Raw genomic sequence first — 18,501 nt, forward strand, 5'->3', positions numbered from 1 at the left:
GCTTCAAAACCCACGGCACCTAGCCGCAGGATTTGAAGCAGCTTCGCAGCGTGCTTGGCTGTAGCAGCTGGTTCTTATAAAGAGGAAAGTGTGACCGCCGCCGAAAAAAAAGGGAAAGAAATGGACATGCTGCAGCCTAAGAATTCCCGCCGTAGTGCTGGCTTCGCTACGACGGAGTCGCTGCTCCATCGATTTGTCAAAAATCACGTCCACACGGCTGGGGATCAGCGGCCGCAGCTAAATTCTGCACAGAATTTCCGCAGCACACCCGCACCGTGTGGACACAGCCTAAAACTCCCTTGCAACAGAGCCCCAGGTCCTGTAATTTTCTGTAAGAAAAAAAATGCCTTTTGGACGTTTTCTTCCAAAGGTAGACTATAAAACTTTTATAGACATCAGTATACACCAACTGAAAAGTTATGCAGTTGTAGAGCGTTCTGCAGCAGACAGACTTTGAGGCTGCCTTCACACGAGCGTCAAACCTCGCACAAGATTTGTGCATTGTGAAATGCACAAATATGAACCCCCTTTTTCTGAATGGGATCGTATACATGAGTGATGTTGCATGGCATCGTGACCCTGTGCAGGAAACAAATCGCAGCATGTTCTATCTTGCTGCATGCTCTAGCATCCCACCGCACATTGTTTTCAATGGGGCTGACGTCAGTATTGCAGTCTGGAGAATAGGAGAAAATGCATGATTGTCCACTGCAGCGGCGGATTGTTCTTCCCTGAAGTGATGCAAGGCTATTTTAACATAAAAATGCCTTGTATCCTCAGGGAATTCACATAGTGGAGAGCGTGATATGGGGGTGGGAGTCAAAGCCCCATATCGTGCTTACCCATATGAAGTTATCCTGACTGTTGTGCATAAAACCAGGGCTAGACAGATCCCATGGAAGAAGATAGTGCCACCATTCTTTTCTCTATCCCGTGAAGAGCTGCATGGCTCGTCTAGTGCAAATGGTTTCAGAGATAACCATACGGCGGTGCTGCCCTACCAGGTTCCGGCTCTGCAAGTAATAACGAAGCACAAAGACTGAAGAACGGTGCGACTATCCGCAACATGTACACGTTTACTGGCTGTGTAATTATTTGTGCATTATGGGGATGGCTACAAAACACAACAGAAGCCATATTGATTGACTGAACACTACAATAATTAAGAAAATCAACCTCCAAGCAGCGGAGTGGGTAAAAGCCATTTCCACCCATGCAGCCATATTTTTTTTTTATTGCTCCGAAGCATCTAAACTAAAGGAGGAAGCAACTCTACAAAAAATGCTGATGAAAAATACCCCATTTGTACCCACAGCTCCAAGGCAAACGTATGCATCCACATAGTTATTACTGCGAGCGGAGTCCGCACCGGCAGGAACGTGTTACTCCTGCATTGTGAGAGCCTGCAGACAGTGGAACAGGGATAAGAGAAAGAAATAACATGACCGTAGCATCAGAGGATGCTTAAGTGTTGGATACAAACTGTAGGATATTTTTTTCTTAAAGCACAACCAAAATTTGTAAACTCAAAACATAAAGGAGACCCTTAAGGAACGATTCAGCCTCAGACAACAAAGGAGAGCGACGGATCCTCTAACAAGCGCAGGATTCCTCGTCCCCGGACCTGGTTGGGAGGGAAGCTGCTAACTCCCCTCATTCCCAGAGAGCTTTCTCCTATAAAAGAAACAGAAGTAGATTACTGTCAGCCGCCTGGCAGATGGTCAGTGGGATCCTATATAATAACTCCCATTTACTCACCTCCAGCAGTGCTTATAGAGCGTCTATTTTCAGTGAGATGCTGATGATCCATTTTTTTCTGTAGAAGATGAAACATTAAAAGGGACATGTATCAAATGGACGATACGTAGTTTATTAAACCCTCCTCTTGCCAACTCCATATGGTCTACCTCCAAGGACCTAAGTTTGCAAATCTGAATTTTAAAGAGGTATTCTGGGACTTTTATATATTGATGACCGATGGGAACCCACCGCTCGTGTGCCCGTCAATCAGCTGATTCTCATGGCCACCGTCACTGCGGTCAGGGCTTACCATAGCGCAGAGGCCTGGGTTGGTATTGCAGACGCAGCCCTTATAGAATTTAATTGGAAGCAGCCAACTGGTGGGAACCCAAGAAGCAGGTCCCTGTTGATCAATAGAAAGTATATAGTTTTTTTTTTTTAAGACACAGAACACCCCTTCTCAGGAAGCTTTTGACAATGTAATTTGCGTTGTGCAGTATATGCTTTTAGCACATTTTTGGACGACAGCCAAATACCACATGCCCCATTTCAACATTTTTGAGCACACATGTTGATGTAGAGGGTTGTGGCAAATACTGTGTTTACCCGAAAATAAGACACGGTCTTATATTAATTTTTGCCCCAAAAGAGGCACAATGTCTTTATTTTCGGGGAAAAGTGGGGCCTTATACTCACCTGGTCTGTGGCGTCTGCGTCCCTGGCAGCGATGCGGCAGGCTGCAGTGTCACAGGCACAGTATGAACTGTACACACCTGGATTTTATGTTTATTAACATTGCAATTCTGTGCCTGAATGTGATTTTTAGGCACAAAAGTTTTAATGCACTTGAAAGAAATAAAAAAATCCTGTTACAAAGTTCAAGGAAGGTCGGCACAGTTATAAGCAGCCCTTCAGGACAACTACAAATCGGCAGGTTGCCTGCTTTCAGGAAATATATAGGGTTTAGGGGTGTACTTACTTTACAGGGTGTGCAACTGCAGGTCATCTACTCCCCTGATCCAAGACCGCGTTTTTACAAGAAACTGGGGTGTAGCTTTTATGTGAACATGTCAAAAGTGTTGCTGGAGTGGCTAAGCTTTATAATAACATGAAGCCCTGATAACATACTGACCTGATATCTCTTTGCATCAAGGACAACAGTTTTCCTATTTTCAGACTTCTGGTTGTCACTCGCCTGCAGGTTGGGCAAGTGAGCCGATGTAAGAACCACATCATAAACGGAGGCCAGAGCTCTGCTAATGCAGTAGCTACAAGATAGAAGGTAAAACAGGGTTAAATTATTAATTGCAGTATTAGGTCTAAAATTATACAAGCAACTTAACTAGCTGCCTAATGCCGATTGTCGAACAAGCAAATGTCTTCACTGCTTACTCGTTCGCAGTTCTCAGCTCTCGTGCAGAATGTTTAGACAGGCAGATCATCGCTGAGAGTGGTTCGCCTCTCGTTCAGTACGCACATTCTTATGTAAACACTGAGTGGGGAGCGTTTAAAACCTCTACCAATGTTGGTAAACAGTCGGCTTTACCTGAAACTGTTGCTACTCAAGGTAATTATTTCTATAGGAATCAATGTAAATCCAACTGAATTTGTTCTAGACAGTCCAAAAAACACTCCGAACCACATTTAATAGAAAATATGGTGTTTAATACCAAAACCAGTCACAATTCTAAATGAATATAAAAGACTACTGTAAAGAATAAATGAGCATTTAACATGTTATTGACCATGTTACTGTGTGTTCTGTGCTGTTACATAGGACTGCAGGGGACGACATCATCTATCCCCAGCGTTACCAGTGTTCTCTGGGCTGTTACATAGAACTGCAAGGCGCCACACAGCTCTGCTATATGCACGTCACACAGACAGCACTGCTACATGCATTGTACATCCCATATAACAGGCATCAGAAGCAGCACAGCACTGCAGATGAAGGACCTGTGATGAATAGAGATGAGCGAGCATACTCGCTAAGGACAATCACTCGATCGAGCATTGTCCTTAGCGAGGATCTCCCCGCTCGGAAGAAAAGGTTCGGCTGCCGACGCGGGTGAGAGGTGAGTTGCGACCACTAGCAGGGGGGAGGGAGAGAGAGATCTCCCCTCCGTTCCTCCCCGCACTCCCCCGCCGCCGTCAGTCGAATCTTTGCTCCCGAGCGGGCAGGTACTTGCTAAGGGCAATGCTCGATCGAGCAATTGCCCTTAGCGAATATGCTCAATCTCCTCTAGTGATGAAGTCACCATCATGCTCCGATAGCATTACACATCATACTGCGATCAGGCAGTCTATCAAGCCACCCCATGGGCATGGCTTGATAGACATTCTGCCATGACAGCCCTGGGGCCTTCATACACGTCGTGCTACTGCAGGATCTAAAACCTGATAGGCCGGTCACTAAGGGGTTAATGTATTAGCATTTTTTTTTGCCAATAATCCCATTCCTGGGGCCATAATCATTTTTTTATTCTTCTGTTGACAGAGCTAAGTGAGGGCGATTTCCTTGTGGGACGAACTGAAATTTGTATTCGTATCATTTGGTGGTATAAATCACCTTTTGATTGCTTTTTATTAAACTTTTTTGGAGGCTGCATGAACAAATAAAACAGACACAAACAACAATTTTGGGGCATGAGGAGTGGGACTCTGTTGGAAGCAGGAAAAATGGGATGGAGGGCAAGTATGCACGGCGTTTGTAGCCCCCCCCCCCCCCCTTCCCTCATCTCCCTTTCTGCAGTCTCCTCATTGACCTTCCCCCTGGGGGTAGGCCCTCCGGGTTTCTCCCCGGCCCGGGTACCCGTGTGCAGCACTCTGCCCTCTGTTTTTGCAGGCAGCGTGGTCCTCCTCAGTCTCTCCCGTTGCTAGTCACCTCACTCAGCTTGCCAGGGTTGCTCCATCTTGGCGCGCGCTGGCCGGCACATGCCTAGTGGGGCACGCGCGTTTCACTTCTAGGTGTCAGATGACGCATTTCCAGCATGCGAATTGGCTCCAGGAACAGCATGATAACGCAGGTGGGCCCAGCAACTAGCGGTAAAGTGGGTGGCGAGTAGCCACTCTGCCAATTCGGAGAGTCTGCGTATCACCCTAGACTCACCTCCCGAGTATTATCATGCCTGGAGAAGTTACTTTTGTTAGTGCGAAGGCCGTAGCCTGCACCCCTTTGATTTTTTTCTTACCTCCTGTTATTGTTCCAGGAGGGAGTGGACCTGGGCTTGAGCCTTAGCTCATTAAATGGACAAGTGTCCGCGATATCTATTCTTTTTCAGCATCAGTTGGCATCCGAAGCGAATGCACGTACCTTTTTGAAGGGCGTTGCGCATGCTGCCCCAACCCTGTCTCCCATTCTGCCGAGGGACCTTAATCGTTTGTTGACTGCATTAGTCACATTCTTTCGAACCTTTAGAGTCAATATCTATGTGTCTGTTACCCCTGTTGGTGCCAGTGACCTCTTTAACGTCAGGTTTTGGGACTCTCAGCCCTCACCAGGAAAAGGTGGTGTTATGTCCCAACTCATCTTTATTGCCAAAAGGGGGTCTCAGACTTCCACCTTAATGAGGATATTGTTTTACCGTTGTTTTCTTCCAGATGCGGTTCATCCAGTAGAGCAGGCCATGTGTAAGTAAGACCTATTGCAGGTGCTGCGGATCTATCTATCAAGGACTGCTACCCTGAGGCGCTCTAGGTCTCTGTGGTGCTGGATGGCGCAAGAAGTGGTCTCGCCGCATCCAAGGGGGCCATATCGCATTGGATATGCTATGCGGTAGTAGAGGCATATCAGGCTAAGGGGAAAACTGCACCCTTTCACAAGACTGCTCATTCCTCTCAGGCGTGGGGGGCCTCGTGGGCCAAGGTTTGTAAAGCTGCGACATAGCTGTCGCTGCGCACTTTTTCAAAATACTACCAAGTGTAAGCGTGAAGGGTGTTTTTTTTTTCCCCCCTTCTTTCGGTCGTGTGTTGGTTTTCTTCCCTGGTTTGGGGTACCCCTTTGTTGTCGCGCTGGCATCTTACCAAGTTGGTTTAGATATTACCATACTATAATATGCCACATGGGAGCACTCCTACTGCTTGTGTACAAAACTGGTTAGACCCCATTTACACTGAAAGATGATCAATCAAAAATCGCTCAAACGATAGTTTGTGCAAAGATGATCGCTCAAAACTGTCACTCAGTCTATAGTAGCTACTAAAGAGCTATCGCGCGGTGAACAATAAAGCTGTATTGCAGAAGCAAACAGTTGCATTGTTCTCCGCCGTCTTACAGCTCGCGTCCAGCTATGAACTTTCAACGGGACACAAGCTGAAAGAATCTCATCAGCGCTGCTGACTGTGGTAACAGTCGGCAACGATGATAAGAGTTCATCACTCAATTCTAGAAAACTAGAATTGAGCGACGAACGAATCGTGCACGAAAACTGCACAGTGTCCGTGCGTGTGGACGCAACAGTTATTGCTCAAAACATGGCTTTGAGCAAATTTTGACTGAGAATCGTTGTGTCTAAACAGTCATGCGTTGGTTTTCTCCCCTGGTTTGGAGTACTTTGTTGTCGCACTGGCATCTTTCCAAGTTGGTTTAGACATTACCATACTATAATATGCTCTATGGGGGCACTCCTACTGCTTGTGTACAAAACTGATTTGCCAGGTGCCTGCAAGTGAGAAGAGACAACTCGTTTTTTCCACCTTCAACCAGCATTTGATATATATACTAGAGATGAGCGAGCAGGCTCGGTTAGGGCAATTACTCGAACGAGCATCGCTTTTTTCGAGTAACTGCCTACTCGTCCGAAAAGATCGGGGGGCGGCGGGGTGGAGATCTCTCTCTACTTCTGTAATGTGTTAAAGTTTAAAATAAAGATACAAGCATTTTAACTTACGTGACTTTCTTGCAGCTGGCAAGAGCACAATACCACATATCATTGTCCTCGTGCCATTTACATCTGCCAAAAGAGAAGGGTTTTTTCTGTCAATAGCCACTATTTAATAGACTGTGTTCAAGGACTCTAAAGCTGGTAGCAGAGCTCATTAAGGTCGAAATACACAGTGAATGGAACCCATTGATCACAAATCATTTGTACACAGATGCGTGTTTTTCTGCACATTTCCGTCGTGGGGGTGGGGGGAAACTGCACATGCTTATTTTGGAGCAGGAAAACCCCATCTTGAACTGAGACTAATTAGCCACTTAAACAGTTGGGAGCATAAGTGATTTTTCCTTCTTTGGCGCACGCAAATACACGTCTTGCGTGGAAAAAAACCCAGCAAAACATACATCGATGTGAGCACAAAGAAAAAGTCATTCAGTCCGCAAATACGTTACACATGTGTGAAGTCGGCCTTAATATAGAGACTAAATTTAGAGCCATGCATATATCTTCTGGTGACTACAGCTGCAGGCGGACATTGCCAATTTACGTATGCTGCCTGTGAGCTTCATCAACCAGTTCCATAAGGACAGTTCTGTTCATAGATCACTTCCTCCCAGACCTATCTTCTGCCCCCGATTAGCCACCTCACAGGTCTGTAGCCCCCCCGTCAGCTCTAGTCTGGACCTTTAAACCTAATGCTACACTAAAGGCAAACAACTGATGTCACATCTTCAGAGATGCTGCTCCGTTGTAAAAGTACAAGGAAAACTACAGGTTCAGGACTTCTCTTCAGATCCACTCATTTTACACACAAGTATATACCCTACAGCCGACTACCATTGTAAATACATTATATTATCCGGTATTACATTCCAGAGCTGCACTCACTATTCTGACAGCCGTCATTGAAAAAAACCAGATTGTTGACCTGTTATTTAGCGCAGCTCCTTTAACATAGGAAGGGTTTAGAATTGCTTCTTAGTGCTCCGTTTAGGGCATGTCCACACTGCCGTATGGTCATCTGTGAAATTCACACGTTTTGCTCCCCAAAAGACTGGAAAGGGTTAAAGGTTCTATTTTCAATTGACTGTCTGACGTCTGAAGACATTCTGATTGAAGGCTGTACAGTTTCCGATGTCGGAAGACGTCCGGCAGGGTATTCTTACTGTATATTACTGGCCGCTCTGTTGTCGTGGGCCTCTCCAGCATGTCCAATACCGCAGTACTGGCTCTAGCCAGCAGGAGGCACCATTGTATAATGGCAGAAAGAGAAAGCCCCCTAGGAAACCCCAAATCAGATTGCAAAGGGTTAAACGGACCTATAGACTATAGTGGGTGAAATGTAGTTAAGACAATGCATACGCTTATTACATTTGGCAAGGCGTGTGTGTGTGTGTGTGTGTGTGTGTGTGTGTGGCTTTTGTAGGATTGAAAAGCAGAGCTGACCATGTTTTTCTGTCCCACAATAAAAAAAAAATAAAATAAAAATTTGTATGAAAAACCTATACCAAAAAATATATACATATTATATATCAGTGTATGGCTGAAAGTTTCCATATGCGTATACGTTTTTGTGGAAAAGAAAAAGGGTCTAACTACAAAACTAAGAAAATTATTAATAAAAATGGATCAAAACCTATACTACACATACAATTCTAAAAATTTAACTCTATGCCTAAAAGGCACGCCTTCTGCACTTTTTTCCATGTACGTTTCCTGTATATGTGAAAGCACCAATGTAGACTGGCACTTTTTAGATCATCTGACAGGTCATAGCAGAATATCAAAAGTTCTGATTGGTGAGGCTCCAGGTCCTAAGTCCCCCACGGATTGCTGAAATGAAGGGGCAGAAGTGCTAACCTAAGCGCTGTGCCCACTTGGCAGTGATGGGTACTTGTTGGCTCTTCTTGGCAGCTAAAGATCGACCCAAATGTTTACAGAATTCTATGCATTCGTCTTCAGCTGCCAAGAGCCAATAAAAAAAACAATGAGCGATAGAGGGTTGCAGCACTTTTGCCCCTTCATTTCAGCGCTTAATGGGCAGTCTGAGCACCCGGACCCCGCTAATGAAAACTCTTGACATGCCACTCTGACATATCAGAAGCGCAGTTACTCTTTAAAACAGCAATTTCCAGTATGCAAGTCACAAGCTCTGTGCAGATGTTGGCGAAAATTAGGCAATGTTAACACAAAGCGGATTCACTTCACAGAAGTCCATAAACAAGTCGGTAATAAAAATTTACAGCCAATTAAGCCCTAACTGTCACCCCGTAGGGTCTCTCAATAGACACTGGGCTGTCTGCGTAGTAAGGGTCTAGATCACATTTCTACGAATCCCTGTGATGCATTCAAATGGAGAGCCCCCCTTTGTTATCCCCTCGTAGATCATTATCAGCTTTGATTGTGGCATTCAAAGGTAATGGAGATTAGAGGATCTCAGTAGTTAAGAGCAGGACAGCCATCATGTATTATAGCCACAATCCAGCTTATGTGTGGGCACAGTGGCAGTGCCCATTAAATCAGAGTACTGTAATAGTACCACACAAGTCATCAAGGGGTTAATTCCAGAGGCTGGAAATCTGTTCTGGTCCTGCGCTAATCATACAAGTCATTACAAGGGCTCTGATAATTGCACAGTTGTTACAGTGAAGTTATGACAAAGCAGACAGATTCCCATCCTCCGGATGTAAACCATGAAGGTTCTCATTCTCGGACCGCAAGCAGAGGTTTTGAAAAAAAAGTGAGAAACATACAAGAGATATTTGAGGATTGCAGCACTTTCATGACAAATACGCCTTATTTCCCAGTCTGTCCATACCTCGTGTTATTTGCATAATCCCATTGCACGACATCCAGCAGGCGATGCACGCTGGATTTTGACGGTTCTTCACCAAGTTTCTCTCTATAGAATTTAATTATTAAGGTTTCGATATCCTGCAATTCAAAAGGATTCTCCATGCCTGCAAGAGGGGTGGTGACAAAACATGGATTTATGGAGTCTTCATTCTACAGACAACAGGTCCCAAATCAACTCCAATACGCTTCTATATCAGCAACTGCACCCCAACATTGCTGTCTGGATACAGTATAAATGCACCATAACCACTTCAGGACCGCTCTAAATTTGGGGATTTTTCATCCCACTAGTCAGGAATAAGTTGTTTTTTTTTTACTTTTGCAAAAGCTTACAAAATAAAAAAAAATTTTAAAAAAATCATGCCACCAATGTATAACAATCTTCCTGAATTCACCTCTCCTGGCTCCCTGTACAGCTCCAGCATGGCAGCTACGTTCTTGGCATTGGGTCCATGTTGCCAGGCTGCAGTCAACCCATTTCCGGAACTTCTCCAGCACTCCAACACTGAGGTATGTGATTGGCTGCAGCCGCCTGTTACACCCCATGCACAGGCTGCTGCAGGCTGTCAACACAGCGTCATATCGAAAACCTTAGGATATGGTGCTGAAGCTGCGGTGACTTCAATGGAAGCAGTCCATGCGGAATCCGCACAAAAATAGAGCATGCAGCGATTTTTCCTCCGCGAGCGGAAAATCTCAACCGATTGTGCAGGTGGCCTAAGAGGGTTGTCATTTTTACTGTATTTTTTTTTCTTTCTTTCAAATGTTGAACGCAGCCAAAGGACCGAAATTCTTTTAAAGCTATAAAATACTTCTTTATTAAAAAGTGTATTTTGCCTGCGCACAGAAATATACAAGTTTGTGACACTTAATCACTTCGTTGGTCATCAGGGCTACAATGGAGGCAGCAGCTCTGAAAGGGTTTATTGGGTTTTTCTGATCCTAGCAAGACTTCCTGAGGGCTTCAACATACATCAAGGGGTTAAAGAGTTTTGCCGGGCAAATACTACCAATAGCCTGAGCGTAGGTTATGTCATTAATAGTTGATCACTGGGAACCCGCTGCTCAGTATCCCTAGCAATCAGCTGATCATCCGACCTGCTCCCATTGATTTCAATGGGAGTGAAGTTTCCTTTAAGACTTCCTGCTCTGACCCCAATGACTATTCTAGCACCACTACAGTAAGAGCAGGCCGGACGATCAGCTAATCAGCAGCTATTAATTAATAACCAATCCTGAGGATAAGTCAGCAATAATTGTTCAGGAAAGCTTTTCCTTTTATTTTAAATCCTAAGACAGTAGGTCATAAAGAAATCCCTCATCTACAGGGCTGTAGCATGGCTGTACATTCCAGGACTTCTCCAACGGAAGGCAATACATGACGACACTCACCAGCTTTGATCGCCAACCACTGAAGACACCACTTGACTCTAGGCAAGTCATTGTTCTAAAATACAAAAAAAAACAAAAAAAAAAAACACAAGTCAATGCTCAAGAAATAAAATAAATAGCAGAAACTCCCTGCAGGATCACTTCAAGGCAGGGGCAGTGACTGTGGCGAATGCTCCATGCCTTCAGTATTAGTGTGGGTAGAGGAGACACTGTCAACCTGAATCACAGATGATTCTACTATCTACTGGGCAAAGACAAAGCCGCCTCGGTCCAGTCCACTTCACCCAAATCATATTACTAGTATAGTAATCAAGTGTTCCATTTTCAACCCAGGGAAAGCAAAACATTACAGTTCTCATCCCGTATCCTTTAAAGCGGTGTTCCCCAACTCCAGTCCTCAGGGACCGCCAACAGGTCATGTTTTCAGGATTTCCTCAGTGTTGCACAGGTGATGTAATTATTGTCAGCACCTCAGACATTGCCACAGGTGTTCTTACCATAGGATATACTGAAAACATGACCTGTTGGTGGTCCCTCAGGACTGGAGTTGGGGACCCCTGCTTTAAAGCAACACAAGCTTCCCTCATGCATAAAAACAATATAAATGATATACCTTGCAGTAGATTGCAGTCCAGCACTTCGGGGCAGGACACACGAAGTCACATAAACAGCGGAAGAGGTTGTGGTAATCTCTGTTTCCAAGTTCAAATCCAGACACCGGGATCTGATGTGTAGCCGCACCTGGGAACAAACAAGAGTACCCGACTAAACTACAAGGGGGAGCCTGATGTGACAGATCTGTATAGCATGATGATAAATACTTACTGCCTGCCTGACAGTGATAGCGGAATCCAAGAGGCAGCTCTCCTGGGAAGAGAAAAAATTGGTTAGTGACTACCTATCCAATCACTCTCTGCCTTCGAGGTGGGTCATGTGACCTCCGGTCTTCCGAATGTGTGGTTAGATGTCCATATTGAGAAACAGCCTTCATGGCACGTTCACAGGTAGCAGCATTGGTGCAGGGATTGACGCACATCTGCAGAGCTTCACCCCTTCAATTGAAAAGCTGAAGGCTTGTGAGGGCCGATGACAAAAACAGGCAGAGCAAGATGTGCTGTGGATCTACACCAAAATCCGCCATGTGTGAACGTACCCTTAAGGCCTCATATACATAGTTGTATTACAGCGCTCATAGCAGTCACTAGTTTTTGATGGAGTTTCTTTTCCATACAGATCCAAACAAATGTCATGCAAATATACAACCAATCGTTTGGCTCTGTTTGCAACAGATTTCTATTAAAGGTAAAAACAAACCCTTAAACGTAAATTATGTGTTTTTACGACTGTCAAACAAGCAGTACCCTGCACTAGTCCGTACCCCCAGAAGATATTGAGATGCAAACCTGTCCAACACTGCACATTAGAGGCCTATGGATAGGTTACAGCAAGGCTGCCTGTCCATGGCCGAGGCGGAATATCGCTAGCAATATTCCGCCGCGGGGAAGCAGGGTAGAAAACTGATTTATCGCCGCAGATCTCGCAATGGCAACTCGCCCGTGGACAGCCAGCCTAAGTGTCTGTAGAGGTTTACGGGGTAAATAGATCAGAATGCTGTAAGTTTCTATTTAATACTGTGTTTCCCCCAAAAAAAGCCCTAGCAAGAATTTTGAGGGACACTTGAAATATAAGACGTACCCCGAAAATAAGCCTTAGTTCCAGTACATAAAAATAAGTCAATAGGAATGCATTAAGTGCGTGAAAAAGCATTTTTACAGCGCTTCTCACGCAGGTCAGTCAAATCAACAAGCACGGTCCATGTCCTTCCCGCTGCTCTCCAGAACCCCCACGTGGCTCAGCCAATCAACGCAGCGCTTGAATAACCAATCACAACCATTGCTTCGTTGAGGCAGGAATAATAAGTCCCGTAACCTGGAAGTAATCCTGTGTGGGCGGCCGAGGGCTTTGTTGGTGTTCTTACTGCTCAGAATATGCAGTTAAACCTTCGATAATGAAAGTGTGCCGGTGGAAATGCTAGGCTCTCACACAGATCAGGTAGTCTCACGATCGTCAAAATAAAACATCCCCTGAAAATAAGTCCTGGCACATCTTTTGTGCACAAAAATTAATAAAGGACCCCATCTTATATTTCGGGGGAACACAGTATTAAACAGATTAAAAAATACTCTGCTCACACTTGGATGCTGCTCCTCACCTGGATCAATGAAGTGGTGGAAAGAGGCCAAGATACCATTCTGCAGCGAGTAGCGCACGCAGCCGATCTCACAGGGAATAAATCGCTGCTCACATATGCTGGGCATCTCTCCGTGACTGAAGATGTTCAAGATGTAGATCACACATTTGTCCAAATCTACAAAAACAACACGGCAGTGAGTCAGATAAGTGCACTGCATTTGCAATGTACATACCCACAAATTCTATGGTCTGCATACCCACAAATTCTATGGTCTACATACAGAATTAACCTCTAGAGGACACTTATTTTTTGGGGTCTTCTCCCAATTAAGAACAAAAGCTTATTTCATCAACGAGTTTTAATTTTAAAGTTGCTCCATTTAATGCACAATGGTAATTTTTTTTAAAGCTTTTCACCTCATTATAAGGGCTCCTGTCCACGGGCGATTGTGCACAGCTTCCCCCGTGGCCAGATTATTGCTGGATTATCCATAGTGTTGCTATGGAAAGCGCAGCCCCCCTGTCTATGAGCGGAGAATCATAGCGATTCCATTCTACACTGCAGCAAACAAGACGCAATAAGGCCTCCCTCACACAGGCGTTTGCAGAAACGCAGCATTTTTCAGCGCTGCGTTCACTGCAGATTCAACCCGGCTTCGGCAGCGCTGGCATGCGTTATGCTAGCATTTTCAGTACAGCCGAAAATGCAGCCAAGGATGCTTAAAAAAAAAAATCCATACGCGCCTGACAGGTGCTGTCAGGGACTCTCCGGACCCCCGTGCAGGCTGCTGGGCACTTGTCAAGCCAGAGGATCTTTTGCTATTGACAGATTAGAATCTCCGCCTCCAGCAAGGAGATTGCTCTCATTGGTTGAGCAATGCTGAGTGACAGCCCGGTCAGCCAATCAGCATTGCTTACCAAATCAGAGCAATCTCTTGCTGGAGACGGGGATTCTAATCTCTGTCGATAGCAAAAGACCATCTTCTGACTGCCGCAATGTATTATTTTTATTTTGACGCAGATGTGTGAAGGTTTGGGTATAACTTGCCATTGGTCCATGCACAACTGCTGGGACACGTGATGCTGCTTTCATCGATTTCAATTGTACTGCTGCAGATATTTAGAGACCCTCCCCTGAATTTCTCACTTTATGTAACCAGCCCCTAGTATAAGCCATTACCTTAACTATTCCTTTCTATCTTTCTATTTCATCTCATGGTGACTTCCTGGAAATTACTTGTCTTTCTGTTCTCTCAAGGGGTCACCAGCATTTCCTGGTCAGGAGCTCAAATTCTCTGCCTCCAGAAAGTGCTGGCTGTGATTGGTTCTTGTGCGCTGCAGCACAGCCAATCACAGCCAGTGCTTTCTGGAGGCAGGGAATTTGCACCCCTGAGCAGGAAGTGCTGAGAGAATACTACAAGCTAATGCCGGGGAGCTGCAGAGAAGATATGGCGGAGTGAACAGCGGCGGTTAGGTGATGTATTTGTTTTTTTTATGCAGGGCTTGTTATATTTCGAGGGCTCATATTTTGTGGGACATCTAGTAATTTCGATTGGTAACATTTTGGAGTACACAAGACTATTTGATCGCTTATTACTACAATTTTTTTTTTTTTGCTGACCAAAAAGTGCCATTCTGATGATGTGTATTTTTTTTTGTATTGTGGTAGACAAAAGGAAAAAAATAGGGTCATGAAACCACCACATAGGTAAAATCTCTAAAAAGTATCTAACTCCTTAAGGACCAAACTAATTTTTACGCATTTTTCAGTCCCCAAAGGTGACTTGAACTTGCTATTGTTTGATCGTTCCTGCAGTATAATGTAATACCGCGATCTGACAGGCAGTCAGCCATGGCAGCACTGGATCCTGCAGAAGGCCCCAGACTGCCACGGCAACCGAACATAACTGGACGCCCTGTGTCGTCGAGGGGTTAAGCACTTGAGGACCTCGAGGTCTTCTTAAAGGCGTGGTCTTTTGGAGAGGTTTCACTGCATATTGTGCATTTCGGTCCTAAAACTACGGTACTTCAGGATGATTGTGTTTTATAAGAATGTGATCACACCAGCGTTCTGTCACATCCACAACGATGGGGACTGTGACAACATTAGAGGTAACTGAGGTCTGTCCGGCTGCTCACAGATGCCAGATCCGGTATGGTAAGACTAATCAGGCATTACAGCTTCTGGTAGAACTGGAGACTAAAGTGCAGAAGACAAGGAAGCCCAATACATCTCAAGTACAGGAAGAGACATTTGCTGGGATGTAAGATGTGAACGCACCTTCACTTCTCATGCGCAGCCAGTCTGGTCCTCTCTGGTCCACTAACTGACTGCTGAACCTCTGCTCCTATGAAGAGAGTCGTGTCATTAGTGATACCGTCTTACCCTGTAGGTCTAACCCTCTATGGATGTCTCAAGGATACTTCTGAAGATGCGTTCTCACATAGTGACACAGATGTTCTGCTGCAGACAGCGGCAAAATCCGGATTTGCAGTAAGATCCCCCCCCTATTCCATTTGAAAGGGTGAAATCTGCTGCAGATCCGCATCAAAATCAGTAAATGTGAACAAACCCTAAAAAGTGTAAATATACACATTGTAAAAAAAAAAAAAAAAAGAAATTAAAATCCCTCCCCCAGAATAGGTTTTCGGAAACTAACGACACTGTGTGATTGTAACGTTGGTATAAGTGATTACATATCAGAGCAAAGGGAGAATTTATTAGGGAAAACTGACCCCTTGAAGGGAGGCTCTAGTACCCTGTTGTACCGCCTCTAGCTTGGATACAAGATGTGATACGGGCAGGCATGGGGGCTCTAGTACCCTGTTGTACCACCTCTAGCTTGGATACAAGATGTGATACAGGCAGGCATGAAGCTCTAGTACCCTGTTGTACCGCCTCTAGCTTGGATACAAGACGTGATACTTGCGGGCATGAGGCTCTAGTACCCTGTTGTACCACCTCTAGCTTGTATACAAGATGTGATACAGGTGGGCATGAAGGCTCTAGTACCCTGTTGTACCGCCTCTAGCTTGGATACAAGATGTGATACAGGCAGGCATGGCAGCTCTAGTACCCTGTTGTACCACCTCCAGCTTGGATACAAGATGGGATACAGGCAGGCATGGGGGCTCTAGTACCCTGTTGTACCACCTCTAGCTTGGATACAAGATGTGATATTTGCGGGCATGGAGGCTCTAGTACCCTGTTGTACCACCTCTAGCTTGGATACAAGATGTGATACAGGCAGGCATGGCAGCTCTAGTACCCTGTTGTACCACCTCCAGCTTGGATACAAGATGGGATACAGGCAGGCATGGAAGCTCTAGTACCCTGTTGTATCGCCTCTAGCTTGGATACAAGATGGGATACAGGCGGGCATGGAGGCTCTAGTACCCTGTTGTACCGCCTCTAGCTTGGATACAAGATGGGATACAGGCAGGCATGGAAGCTCTAGTACCCTGTTGTACCGCCTCTAGCTTGGATACAAGATGTGATACTTGCGGGCATGGAGGCTCTAGTACCCTGTTGTATCGCCTCTGGCTTGGATACAAGATGTGATACTTGCGGGCATGGAGGCTCTAGTACCCTGTTGTACCGCCTCTAGCTTGGATACAAGATGTGATACTTGCGGGCATGGAGGCTCTAGTACCCTGTTGTATCGCCTCTAGCTTGGATACAAGATGTGATAGGGAGCGGGCATGGAGGCTCTAGTACCCTGTTGTACCGCCTCTAGCTTGGATACAAGATGTGTACACGCAGGCATGGAGGCTCTAGTACCCTGTTGTACCGTCTCTAGCTTGGATACAAGATGTGATACGGGCATGGAGGCTCTAGTATCCTGTTGTACCGCCTCTAGCTTGGATACAAGATGTGATGCAGTTGGGCATGGAGGCTCTAGTACCCTGTTGTACCACCTCTAGCTTGGATACAAGATGTGATACAGGCAGGCATGGAGGCTCTAGTACCCTGTTGTCCCACCTCTAGCTGAGATACAAGATGTGATACAGGTGGGCATGGAGGCTCTAGTGCCCTGTTGTACCATCTCTAGCTTGGATACAAGATGTGATACGGAGTGGGCATGGAGGCTCTAGTACCCTGTTGGGCCGCCTCTAGCTTGGATACAAGATGTGATATTGGGGGTGGGTGAGGGTGGTCGGCATGGAGGCATACAGGTTCTTTATGGTATTCTGTGGCATATCGGTCCACATTTGCTGTAACTGGGCCTCTAGATCCTACAAACTCCTAGGCTGTTGAAGTTGGCGTCCCAGATGGCCCATAGATGTTCTATTGGTGGTAAGTCTGATGACCGGGCAGCCGTTACAATGCACAGACTTCAGTAGCGGACACTGCGGAAACATGGAGGCTGGCGAGTATAAAATAACCCAACTGCACTATACAGTAATGTACTTTGGGCAGCGACAGGTTAACAGCTGTGTTCTATTCCATTAGAATAGACACCTGCAGACTTCCGCTGATTTCCCTGGTTTTTCTCCTCAGCTCCCCTCTAGCCCCATCTGGTGGCCATTTTTTAACAAAGTTTAGAAAGAAAAAAAAAGTTGCGCTGCGGGGCTTACAGGGCAGTGCTGCACGGAGCGGCCACTATACACCATGCGGTAATCCCAGTGCCGGCCGTCGGAGCGCGCTCACCTGTTCTAGAGGGTAGTCTACAATATGGCGGACTGCTGGCGGTTCCGGCTCGCAGCTCCTCAACTCTTTGGCTTTTCTGCTATATTTCTCCTTTTCTTCAGCGGTGAGCAGCTGCAGAGTGTACAAAAATCAGCTTAAAGGCAAAAACAAAATAGAGGCGGGGGGGGGGGCAACTACCACACTGAAAAGAATCCGCAGACGTGGTGACCATCACACAGCAGTATGGCGGGGGGTGATGGTAGCTGCAGGAGGGGATCTCCCATCACTTACCGCCCAGTCCTCGGAGCACAGCGGGATGGCCTCCTTCACCCCCGACACCTGGTGCCCGCGGCGCCGCAGCTCCGGGATCATCTCCAGGGCGAAGAAGAAGTAAGCGTTCCGCGAAGCTTTCTTGTTGGGCATGACGCGTCCTACTACTGACACCAAAAAGATGGCGCCCGCCGCTGCTCCGCACAGGACTATCCCGCCCTTCCACGTGACTGGGCGGGAGCGGCACGTGATTCTTAGCCTGAAGCTGGAGGCAACACCACGTGACTGATCGAGCGGGAAACTGAACACTACGGCGCTTGTCAGTCAAACCCTGATGTTGGCGCCGTTCTGCTGTCTCCATAGTAACGGAGGACCTCCCCCACAGCCAGGTAGCATATTTTTAGAAAATTATTTCTATAATAATTAATAGTAATTATTAATTCAAATGCAGCGGTCAAATCACGGTTTTGGGTTTCAAATTTACTGCACGACTAATATGAGGTGGCGTTCACACACCGCGGTTTTCATTGCCGTTTGAAA

At 45.9% G+C, this 18,501-nt stretch overlaps 1 protein-coding gene across 1 annotated transcript; it reads right to left on the reverse strand.

Annotated features, from left to right (window-relative positions):
* Positions 1-1,065: 1,065 nt before the first annotated feature.
* On the reverse strand, positions 1,066-18,114 carry MAEL (maelstrom spermatogenic transposon silencer). Its single transcript, XM_066598552.1, has 12 exons — positions 17,983-18,114; positions 17,713-17,823; positions 15,343-15,409; positions 13,081-13,236; positions 11,694-11,735; positions 11,482-11,609; positions 10,869-10,923; positions 9,439-9,580; positions 6,630-6,692; positions 2,873-3,008; positions 1,759-1,816; positions 1,066-1,674 (listed from the first exon to the last, which is right to left on the reverse strand). The coding sequence occupies exons 1-12, from the start codon at positions 18,112-18,114 to the stop codon at positions 1,565-1,567; spliced, it is 1,200 nt and encodes a 399-aa protein (XP_066454649.1). The 3' UTR covers positions 1,066-1,564.
* Positions 18,115-18,501: the final 387 nt, after the last annotated feature.

The sequence above is a fragment of the Eleutherodactylus coqui genome, chromosome 4 (assembly GCF_035609145.1).
Source record: "Eleutherodactylus coqui strain aEleCoq1 chromosome 4, aEleCoq1.hap1, whole genome shotgun sequence".
Classification (NCBI taxonomy): domain Eukaryota; kingdom Metazoa; phylum Chordata; class Amphibia; order Anura; family Eleutherodactylidae; genus Eleutherodactylus; species Eleutherodactylus coqui.

Bases quoted from the DNA above. Each gene is read 5' to 3' on its own strand.
- MAEL (XM_066598552.1), bottom strand. From the start codon at position 18,114: ATGCCCAACAAGAAAGCTTCGCGGAACGCTTACTTCTTCTTCGCCCTG. The intron at 9,581-10,868 runs GTGAGTGTCGTC...CCCCTCTTGCAG, and splicing joins GTGGTTGGCGATCAAAGCTG to GCATGGAGAATCCTTTTGAA. The intron at 1,817-2,872 runs GTCAGTATGTTA...CATCTTCTACAG, and splicing joins TTGATGCAAAGAGATATCAG to AAAAAAATGGATCATCAGCA.